The 12,202-nt window shown below is 35.8% G+C and overlaps 1 protein-coding gene across 1 annotated transcript in view; it reads left to right on the top strand.

Annotated features, from left to right (window-relative positions):
* The window catches only part of LOC126419536 (protein FAM13A), a 121,617-nt gene extending 113,964 nt beyond the window's left edge, over positions 1-7,653 (top strand). Inside the window, exons 7-12 of the mRNA XM_050086725.1 lie at positions 1,124-1,386; positions 1,501-1,640; positions 1,745-1,872; positions 2,823-3,038; positions 4,262-4,446; positions 5,569-7,653. Of these exons, the coding sequence (XP_049942682.1) occupies positions 1,124-1,386; positions 1,501-1,640; positions 1,745-1,872; positions 2,823-3,038; positions 4,262-4,446; positions 5,569-5,779 (1,143 nt within the window). The 3' untranslated portion in view covers positions 5,780-7,653. The remainder of the gene's footprint in view (positions 1-1,123; positions 1,387-1,500; positions 1,641-1,744; positions 1,873-2,822; positions 3,039-4,261; positions 4,447-5,568) is intronic.
* The last annotated feature ends 4,549 nt before the right edge of the window (positions 7,654-12,202 follow it).

Below are 12,202 nucleotides of genomic sequence, written 5' to 3'. Positions count from 1 at the left end.
AGCTGCCGGAAGGGCCTCCTCCACATTACGGACGAGACCCCCCGGCAAGCACACCGAGTGCACACTGGCATTCTTCCCCGACCTACCCGCTATTTTCCTGAGGGGCTCCATAACCCGCCTAACGTTGGAGCTCCCTATAACTAATAGAAAGAATTCAGTGTTAGAAAACAGTATCATTTGTAATTGCTGATATATGGTGTAACTATTGTTACACTCTAATTTCTGATCCAGTTACTTCACTCTCAGAATATTATTGTTTGTTTTTTGATTAGTATAGCACATTATCTTTGTGTGTCTCTTAACTACCAATGCCATGAGACAAGTGAGGTTTGCTCCCCAACATTAAGTTAATTGGCATCACACCTAAGCTTGGTTACTGTTTCATCAACCAATCTATTGAATCAAAAATACAGGAATTAATAGAATCAGGGGTAAAGAAATTGGTGAAAAGCAGTGACAAGTAATAATGTTGGGGGAAAATGTTGAGAAATCCAAAACTTCAGTGCAATCAGTATGATCTGACACAGAAGTTGTCAGACAAGGATTCAAGCCCAGTTCTTGTGCTTATTGTGATCAGTCACCTTAACTATTTAGTCCATTCATTTAATTTCAGTGAATTCAATTAATCTGAAGTATATGCACGTACCGGGGTATTACGTGGTCCTCCACCAAATGTGTTGCCCAGCGATGCTGTTTCCACATATCGTGTGTGAGGACCCCTTGTGTTCAGAAGTAATGTGAGGAGACAGTGACTTAGAAATATGAGTTGCTCTCAGATATCCTAATAGGTAAAGATGAGTTATCTGAAAAAAGAGTTGTGTGTTTGGATTCCAGTCTGGCTCACGTTTCTGTACGTCTCAATGTACTTATCGGCCAAGTTGCACAACTACTTTTTTTTACACTACATACAGTGCAGTTTGTTGTTTGTTAGATGATGATGCTGTTATCACAGAAGAAAGGTACTTTCGTTTTGCAGTTGTATAAAAAAACTCTCTTATTGTATTGCCAATTATTTTCCCAGTAGCAAGCCACAGATACGAAACAGTGAAAGATACTAAATCATTTTACAATTCCTTTCACTCCAGTGTCTTCTGCGTGTAACTAAGCAGTTCAATTGTCACAGGAACGTGAACGGTCGCCCTCACCTGTGCCATCAGCATCGCCTCCTGTAGCTCCTCCACTAGACCTGAAGACTTTGCACCAGCAGGTTGGTGAGAGTGAACCACAACCCTCACGACGTGGTAGCGGTGGTGCAGGAAGTTTGACTATGCACCATTTGGACCCCAGTGTGCCACCATCACCACCTCACGAGCACGCAGGTCCGGGACGCTCACCGCTAATATCGCCGGAACAGAGGCTTAAAGCATTGAACAAACAAGGGCACAGGTGAGCGTATAGTTTAGTGCTGACAGAATATACCCTGCCAGATGATATAGTCTAGTCATTGTAAAATCCAGTCACTGTTTTTGAAATTTGCATACAATGATTTATTATTTGCAGCTTGAAAAAGAAGGTGAAACAGTTTGAGGAGGATTTCCAAAAGGAATATGGGTACCGGCCTTCACACAGTGATAAAATGTACGATAGGGAGATGAAGAAAGTTTGCGCCGAGTTGAACAAAATACGTAAGGAAATTAAACGTAAGTGTCTGTTTCGTACTTAAAATGAGTTACAGGAAGAAATTTGCACATTACATGTTAGATAATGCAACTCACATTTCATTATTAATCTTCTCAATCTTCAGAACTAAAAGAGGATCCCACAAGTATTGACTTACTGATGGACACATCAGATACCAGGAGCTCAACTGATATGTCCCATCACCGTCACAAACCTAGGACAATGGAGGAAATGGTGCTGGAAGTGGAGAAGGTAACTGCACATTGGATTATTTTTAACTATGACTTCACAGAATGAGAGGCTGAAAACTGCAAAAATTTGTTTGGTTTTTGTTGTATTGGTACATGTTAATGCAGTGACAGAAGTAAAGTTACAAAGTGAACTGTGGAATAATTTTGTTTACATTCCTTATTCGAGTGGTAGCGTGTTATTCAAAGGAATGAACTGGGAAATTGTGCCATAATATAGTTTTTTTATTTGTGTAACTTACAGCCAACAGAGATTCATCCAAAGTTGGTGTAGGAATGAGTGTCTGCCCTTTCATTTTGAATTGCTCATAAATGTATGTCTCTATTAAAACATGGTTGTAATTCCATTGAATATGGTTCACATGAAGAACAACCAAAAACTGCAACCCCAGATGAAAATATTTTGAAAGTGCACAATGGGACTATGGTGGATTGAAAACAGAGGGAATTGAAGTAAGTAATTGGAAAATTCACTATGTCCCCCAGATTTGACACTTTCGTGACTCCTACCTATTGCCACATCTGAAGATATTTGTAGCTGGGAAACCTGTAGCATGTTGAGGTGGTTACGACAGCCATAAATGAATATCATTGGGGAAATGATGAAGTGAGTTGACACAGAAAAATAAGTGCTTTCTGGTCTTAAAGCCCAATCTTTCACTGCCACATTGAAAAAAAATTTCCACCTTTACCTCATTTGAGAGTACTTTGACAGTGAAGTATTGCATCCATTGAACTAATTCGTATTTGAAGGAATGAGCAGGATATTGACACACACTTTTATTTAACTAAAAATAAAATTCACTGACATTTTTACTTAAGGTAAAATTTTTCAGTGGATGCCTTGAAGTCAGAACATCACTAGTGAAAAACCGCATAATAATTACAGATGAACATGATGTTTCAGTAATAGTTTATATTTTGAAGTAATTTACCATAGAACCTTATTTGCAGCACTTGGCTGAAAAACGGCACCAAGCAGGCCGTCCAGACAAGGTGGACGAGCTGTCCCCAGAGCAGGCTCTGGATGAGAAATTGGCTGTACAGAAAGTGTTGCTACATATGGAGGAGATGTTTGGGAGGCCCACTTCAAGAGGAGACCGTGATCTTGTACGCCCTCTGTATGACCGCTATCGTGCTCTCAAGAGGCTTATCATCCGTGCAGGATCAGTGAGTTTTTTGTTCATACAACTTCCTTTGTTTTGTGACTGTATTTAGTAGTTAGTTTGCTTCAGTAATGATGTCACATAGCACTTATATGTTAGAGAAGGCTTGAAGAAGTCCCCATTGTTCTACATTCCACAGTGGGAAATATATACACCGCAACACTCTATGTAGTAGACCATTCCATCCTGACTGCTGATGCTTCGTGGCAGTTTCTCATTTCCACACATTAGTCTTCCGTGTCATGTTACAGAGTTACATGTTAGGAAATTAAACTGTCATATTATATGCACCAGAAATCAGGCAAGGCAAGTAAAAATGTGTTTAACCATTGCAGTACCAAAGTATTTTCGATAACAGTTATTAGCAGGGGGTGGCAGTACTTTATGCCCATTAAGAATAAGCTTTTTAAAGAGGAACTTTTGTGGAATTTGGGTCCAGAACTTGAAAATATATGTTAGCACATGGTTAGCAATACCAACATATTTTCAGCAATGTATACTACCAAGATCAGGATAGTTTGTGTCCACTGCAAAAAGAGGTACTTTTTAAAGAGATGTACAGTTATGAACCTGAAAATATTGATAAATCAGATTCATTGTGGCTTCTACTGAGACTTACGGACTTCGTTAAAACAGTTAATCATTTTCTTTCAAATTTTTTAACTATAAACTACCTGAATAAATGATATATATATATATATACCCCCCCTTCAAAAGGTGAGCACAAAGTTAACACCTCTACCCCCTCCTTACTGTCCATTGGTATTGTGAGAATTAGATATTGACACTTTCCCATCAACTCCTACTGCTCAATTTTTGTGCAGATTTAAGTAGGAAAAAATAAAAGGGAGAAAGTGTAGAGATTTCTGGTATTCATTTAATTTACTATGCTTAGCCATTTGAGACTACTACAAAAACAATTTATGAATTATGTGCAGTGGCACTGAAGGCCTGCATTTAACACCAATAGGGATTTTATGGGGAAATGAAAGAGATCATTTGGTTGATGAGTATCATGTAACAAAATTCCCATATGCTACTGGGAAACAGCTTTCTATGTCCAATAAAATGATAAATTGTATGCACACTTGGTTTACAGCAACAAATTGTAAGTCAACATGGTAATGTTCCGCAAGTTGTAACGTCTTGGAGATTCAAAAGTTCAAAACAGAACTACACTTCTAGCCCTTTACAAAATGACACCTAATGCTCATTGTTCTTCCACAGACAAAGCTGAAGGATAGTGTATCAGAGCTGGCAACAATTCATGAACATGAAGCAATGGAATTTACAAGTCCTCCACTGCCACCATCATTGACAACAACGTATGAGGCTGACACTGCTGAATCAATACGGCCAAGCTTGCCGTCAACTTCAGAAACACTTTCAACCAACCTCCATTCTCTCCCACTGTAAGTAGCATATAATTGTTTTTCAAAGGCAAACTAAGCATGTGACTGGTTTATGAGTACATTAGGACATTTTAAATATTTGTATTACTATGTTGTAGACCTAGATCTGCAGCTTTCTGGAAACTGGAAGTTTTGTGGTTAGGCATATCTTTTCTTCTCTTTGATAAAAAGTTTGTTTGGCAGCAAGTGAGAGGTGATAATGATTATATTATGCTCTTTGGCAACATAGATAAGTCTGTCTGGAATGTGTTTACCAAAGACATTCCATTCCAATGTGAAATAATGCAAAATTTGTGTGTCCTCACAGTGACTAGCTCTTTTTCTGTTTGTACCAGTCACCAGCCAGTCATACTATGTGAGGAGTAATGTTTAGTTCTTTTTCAGCTAATTCTCATTTTATTTAGTATTTTTATACCATGACTATATTACAGTTTTATTGAAGTGTGAAGAAAAGGCATGAACATGCATACTCCAAACATTTTTATTAGCCATTTTATTTATTGATTAGCAGTGACAACACATACTGTGACTGCTTGACAGTCATTAATGTCTGTTAAAGTATGTCAATGGGCATTGTCCCAAGATGATGGCTTACGAGCAAAGAGTTTATCCTACTAGGCACTCCACAAGGCCACTAATAAATCTGTTGAGTACCCTAAAATCAATACTATCACCTACTGAAGTAATAAGTATCCCACTCATGATTGTGAAAGAAAGTGACAGGCTAGACAGACTTCTCCAGTAAGATAAATAATTTCTTGTGGCCACTATACACAGTAGTGTGACTTTATCATGGGTGTGGGAATAAGGTGTAATACAGATCAGGAAAACTTTGTTGAATTGTAGCTGTTTCCTTGAGAAGATATTAATTGTTCCATTCCAAACCATTAGATCAGGTATGAATGTTGGAAAAATGACCCAGAAGCTTAACATTTCGGTATCATGAAATTGTTGTTCTGAAGTTTTAAAAATCCAATATTTTCATTAAACATTCATTGCAACCAGTTTACATTGCTGAGTTGAAAAGCAGGGGTTAGAGGGTCAAAAAATTTTTGTATCATTCGGCTAATTAAGTGGGTGCCTATGAAAAATGTGTTAACAGAGTTAAACAACATGTTGCAGGTCGGAGTTGCTGAACCAGCAACGAGCAGCACGTGAGGATAAGAAACGGTTGCGACGATCACTGAGGGAGTTTGAGGAGGAGTTCCAGCAGCGCACTGGCAGAAAACTGCAGAAAGAGGACCGCACTGCTATTGAGAGCATATATACAGCATACAAGCACACAAAGGCCAAACTGCGACTACTTGAAGCTCTTGTTTCCAAGCATATCTAAGCAGTAGCTATACTCCTGCGAAACACACCTCTATTCATATGATGAACACTTCTTAACTTCATGTTTGTTTGGATATCTGGACTCAAGTGTTCCTCATGTGTTTGGTGATCTCTTGGTGAACACCTTTACTGGTGAAGCAAGAACTGTGAAAAAAATTAAATTTGATGTTAATTTCTTTCTATTACTCAGATTAATATACACCAGTAGGAATCTTTGATGTTATTGGGGCAATAACTATGTGGAAGAATGCCATCCAATCCCCAATTATTCTCCAGGCTTACACTGTATTCCATGTCATTATATTAATAACAGGTACATAGTGACATTTGACTCATAAGAGGACTTCACAGTTTTGAAGTGTGACATGCAGTGTGTGACACTTATTTTGTCAATGAGTTGTTGTGCTTTTGACTTCTTTCAGTGAATATAAAAATGTGGTTGAGAAGTGAGTTATGCAGTTAGAAACATTCCCTTGCTTGATTTCTTGAAGGTTCTATTCATTCATCCTAATCAAACAGAAGTAGATGATAGTGGTATTTCAATGGCATAGACATTATTGTGGAATTGTGAAGCATCTTGGTGTGTTAGTGTAGCTGTAATATGTTGCATGGTGTAAAAGTATTTCTTTGTGTACAAGATTACTTAAATTATGGGGGATCTTGATACATGAATGCAACTTCGCTGTTCTACAATGAATGTGAGTGACTAAGGAATCTCAAATTTTTTATGTGCCAGTTATATCCACCCTTGTGGTAGACATAAGGTTCAGTAACTGAAGTTACTTTAGAACTAGGTGTAAGATACCATTCATTAGGTTCAATGTTTCAAGCATTATCAAGAAAGGTAGACCTTATGTAACCCAGAATTAAGGCAAATAATTTTGCTGCTGTGTGATTTAATGCATGTTCATCATTACTCCATACACATTTTTAGACATACAATCTTACCACTGAAGGAAGGAATAAAAGTAATTTGCAATAGGAAAAGCTTGAAAGTACTGGTTTTGAGTACTGAAATTTTATGAAGCAGAAACACAAGACCAGAACTATCAGTAATTTGAGCATTTCTATTAAGCAGGTGACATTGTTACAAAACCAAGAGACTGGGAAAACAATACACATGTAAGTTAATGTTTAAAATAATTCTTCTCTCCTATACAATACCTATATAAATTTGTCATAGCGAGACAGAGACTGACTATTGTTTTAGTATTTGCAGTACAATGTGTTTGACTAAGTGGAAAATAATGTTATGGAGAGTTGCTTTTTTGTTAATTTTATTATTGTTGGAAATATATCACATTATGGTCCCTTAATACAATGTTGGAAATAGTGTTTTATATGTTAATGTGATCTGTGGAATTTTCTTCTAACATTATGCTGACCTCTGTTACACCTCTCATACAGTTTAACTGTCTTCTAAATACTTACTTTCTTTCATTTATAATTTGAAACATTATACTACATTTTGAAACACACAGTTTTCACAATACTAAGCAGGAATTCAGTTATTATTGTTGGTTTATTGATTATGATATTTAACACAGCAACTTTGTGTAACATCCATTTGATGAAACATGATCCTCTTGTAAACTATATTTGGATTAGTTATACATGCTGGTTTCCAGTATCAGATTGTAGAAGCTGTGGGTAAAATGCTTAAAAAAGGTGGTACCAAATACATGCGAGTTAAAGTTGTATCTCCATGTATTGTGGTTGGTTACCTTTTGTTAAAAGTGGATCTTTCAGTTGCTTTAATTAGCTTTATTTATGTATATGTGTTTTGGTATTTTTAGATTGTTGATTGTGATTGATTAATTTTTGTTTAAAAGAGCTGAAAGACTTATTTGTCAAATAAATACATATTTCAACTGATTCTTATGACAGTTGTAGCTTTTTTCCTTCCTGTACCTCACATTATCTGCTTTGTGTAATTGTAATTCTTGAGTTTTGTTGTTCATGGTTATTAAGTATACATGAATATTGTTATAATTATGTAAGAGTTTTCAAGGCTGGAGCCCTGTAAACTCAGGTTGAATTGTACCACAGTGTTATTTGGAAGCCTACTAAAGTAAGAGCAAAAGAAAATATGCATGCAAATTTGTCCGAATGCTGTTACCGAAGAGGTGCAGCAAAGCTTTGCTTCCAGAATTTGTATAATCTTGTGTAATCTTCCATTTGCAAATATAAGTAGCTACCAATAGCCTGGAAGACAGTGGGCAATGACCTTGATGAAAATTTCACTCGACTCTTTTTTTAAGCAAATGAGAAGTGTACTACTGACATGATTTATTTGTTGTGATGTGTCTCGTTACTACTGCAGAAATGAAAAACTGGTGACAGTAATGACCAGTACTGTACCTTCCATTCTTATCTGCAAAGCAATATAATTGCAGCATATAGATTTCTCCAGTAAACAAGTTACTTGCATAGATCAGTACAGGTGGTGTATGTATGTAAAAATGCTGTTCAACTAGAATGATGCAATACATTGCAGAAACTGTGTCCCAGTAAGCAGGGGAATAATTAATATCAAATATGATTAATTTATTTCCTTTACTAATATGCAGTTCATTTCTGATATGTTTAATTAAACATTAGATTTTAAAACTTTTGTTAAATATGTAGTATTGTAAGGAACTCTCTTCTTAGTGCTGTGGAATCACTGATTTACGCACTTAAATGTGTTTCTCTGATGACTGAACATGGCTTTGCTTTTTCACCTGGAGCAGCAGATCAAATTTAATGTTTGATATTGTGCAATTATGTATAGATTTTCTGCCTTAAATGAAAATGAAACTTTTTAGAATGATAACTCAGAAAATTCTCGCCAGCATTAACTTTACTGTTGGAAAACTGTTACATTTGAACACTGATAACTTGTTTCTTGTTTGGAGGCTCATAAACAGTTGAGTTTTACTTGACCCATGAGATGTTTCGATTTATTGTTCAGAAAATTTCTAGGCAGAAACAATTACTTTTTGTGTTTTAGGATGCACTGTAAAATTACGGTTTATGGTTCACATGCCATGGATATAAGCCCAAATAAGGGCAGCACAGAATACGCGTACTTCCATGAACACAATACAATGTAAACTGAGAGATGGTAAGTGGGGTGTTGTGAGATAAACAGTAAGAAAAAGGTTGAATAAGATGCGAAGGAGCATCTTTTGCCACCTGTTCAAGGTTTTCCTTCATTTTGTGATTCTGATAGCAGTTTTAGTTCTGTAACTTTACTGGTCCCTTCCTATTTGATTGTTCTTTGGTGGTGTATCTTAATTTCTAGCCTTTTCTTCTGTACTTTCTCACTTTCATTTTTTTCCCTTTCAGTTGATGCCATGTGTATCACCTGTGCTTTTGTTTTTCCAGTGTTGAGCATATATGTGGAAGTTTCTTCTCCTTATCTTCATCTGACCTTTTAAATAACTTTTTCAGTTCACTTACGGGGTCACTGTTTTCTTCCCTCGTCCCTGTCTCCCTCCCCCTTCCCCCAACCCTTCTCACATAAATATGTCCCTCATTTTGATTACATTGATAAAGTATTTCACTCTTTGATCATAATTGTTACTTCAACATTTCAGCCTAATATGCTGCATTACTTACTATTAGTCAATAACTCTTTATTTTTCATACCTGCTGTTTATCAACTTATCCAGTATTTCTTCTTCCCAGTTTGTTTCAGTGCTTCAAATGTCAATTATGTTCTGGAGTTTAAATGATTTTCATTGTCTGGAGCCCTTACATTCATGTGCTACGCATATGACAGTAGTTAGTAACACATCTCAGTGTGTGATAAATAAATCACGATTTGCAAGTGCTGTGAAATCTGATATCATTGCACTTTAGAAGACTTTTGAAATACATGAAGGGGTGAGAGCTGTTTCAACAGCAGTGCCACTTGTTCTTCCTGTTCTAGTTATGAAGGAAATGAGAGGAATAATATTTCTCAAATTTTGATGTACACTGCTGGTAATAATACGTTTATGTGATTAGCACACCGTCAGTTGATTGGCTGCTCCAGGAGGAGGAATAAAAAAACATGGAAGTAAGACAGGCATAGGAACAAATATTTGGTGCTACTGCTTATGTGTTCTTTACACTTTTAACTAATTCAGCTGCTAATCCACAATTCAGTGCATACTCCCAACAAGAAATATTATACAAGGTATCATTTGATTTCAGAATTTGAAAGTTTGCATTCTTTGACACACAACTAATAAGTTGGTTACTTACATATTTAAGCCTCTGACATTACTAATCCTACTTTAGGATCAAAACTTCCTGATAAAGAACGTTCCTTGTACTGAACACATCATGCAGCAGCAGACTAAAATTGCCTTCAACAGACAAATCTTGAGGCAAAATGAGGTAAATAGACCTCTCGTACAAGTTGTGATGGCTGTTACTATTGTTAAGCAGCCCATTTCGTACAAGGATTTAAATCTAAGCTCTATTACATCTTTGAATCCTTAATATTCTTCACTGCTTTCCTATTTCAAGTAACCTCTGCCATTTTTGATTACAAAATACATGTTATTTCTATTAGCCTGGTAACTAAATCATGCCTGAGTGATATTTAATTGTAGTCATGCTGCCTGAAACATATTGTCTGTTCTGATGATGTTACTTATATCATTGACACGGGACTGGATGCTTAACAGTTTCTATGTAAAAAGTTTTCAGGGAATTAGCCTTCTAGACTAACAGTCTTTAAGTATTTGACTCATATTTTCCGCCAAACTTCCTTTATTAAAAATACATGTATTTCATAGATCAAAATTTGGTTATATGCCTTCATTAAAGTTGTTCAGTGAATAATTTTGTGTTTTACGAAAATAGTCATTGAATATATCACATGACTGTGAGAACAGTACTGTGATGTTGCAGAAGAGTGTACTGCAGTGAAAGCTATATATGCCAGGCACCTGTGCAATGCTGAGAGGAATTGTGATACTGTTTCATTTATGAAACACAGGCATTAAAAGGTTCAATGTGCACTTGCATAGTTAATGAATTTATTCGAACATCATTTACATGATCAGCAAATGTCCAGTTACTGGTTAACTACCAGATAAATTGAAACAATTTATACTGTGCAAAAAACAATTGCACATTATTCATATCATCACAGTTCCAGATTCTGGAAACTGAATGAAAAGAGAGATCCTAAAGTGATATTAAATCAGTAAAGATCTTTGCAGGTCTAAGATCCTGCTGAAACCCGAGAAGAGCAAATATTTAGTTGAATTCTAGAGAACTTTTAATGTTATATTACTATAATTGTTATTAACAATCATTGCCATTATTGTCGTTAGCAGCACTGCTCTTCTTGATGATGTTTATAGTGAGATTTTTGTCTGTGATAAAGTAATAATTTAAACAGTAAACGTTTAAAATTTTTGATTTAGAGTGCCAGAAAACTGGAGTACCACAGACTTTGTTTTGATGCAACACAAAAATCTACCATGAACAACATACATGTAAATAGTTTGAATTTTACACTGAAAAGTATGCACACTTGTGCTCCTTGATGTAACAGAACTGCACTGATCTTATTACAAAGCTGTGGTATTCCAGATTGCTAAGGCTTGTATTTTAAAATCAATTTTTGAATTGGGTATGCAATATCTTTGGTGCAGATAAAATTGTTGGACAACAAAACCAATTTATTTGGACATGGGGTAGGGAAATGAATTGTTACTTAGCAGCTATAAAAAGTAATTGGAGACAATTTCACATTAACTACTATTCTTGAAAATTTGTGATCGGTGTTTTACTTCCTACTGTGTGGTGATAGTATCTGTACTGACAAAATGAAACAAATTATTCTTTATGTTATATTATTTTTACCAGAATGATAAGTTACATTGAAAGGGAGAATGAACTCAAGCATTATGTATTTACACAAATTTCCAAACGTGAATTCTAGGAAGATGTAATATATACTAGTTGTGCTTGTTGTGTGCACCTTGGTATTGTAGCATCAAGTTTAATTTGTGGGCATTGATGGAAATATTTTGAATACTTTTTCCTTCATTTCGGAAATAATAGTAAGTTTGTGTGCTATCTGTAGAAGCATCAAGCTATTATGAGTATAATGCGGATTAATACTTCTGATGTGATACATGTTTATATGCATACATAATTTAGTCCATATGTGAAACTCCTGTGTCATTTCCTGGATTAACAGATCTGTAGTGCAATTAAAAGAAAACAAAATCTTATTCACAGTAGAACCTTGGTCATATATCCAGCTCCAAATATAAATACAGATGTAAAAACTCGGGAATGAGTGAAATGTTTTGTAAGTTTTTATGTTATAAACTGAATTGATTGTCTTGTGTTGAAAGCTGAGAGAAGAGAAGACAGATGACAATAGCACAGAAATGTTTTTCATGTTGTCTCGTGTGGACGTTTCTGTGCC

Source organism: Schistocerca serialis, chromosome 9 (genome assembly GCF_023864345.2).
Source record: "Schistocerca serialis cubense isolate TAMUIC-IGC-003099 chromosome 9, iqSchSeri2.2, whole genome shotgun sequence".
In the NCBI taxonomy this organism is placed as follows: Eukaryota; Metazoa; Arthropoda; class Insecta; order Orthoptera; family Acrididae; genus Schistocerca; species Schistocerca serialis.
This window is presented reverse-complemented; position numbering and strand designations above follow the sequence as displayed.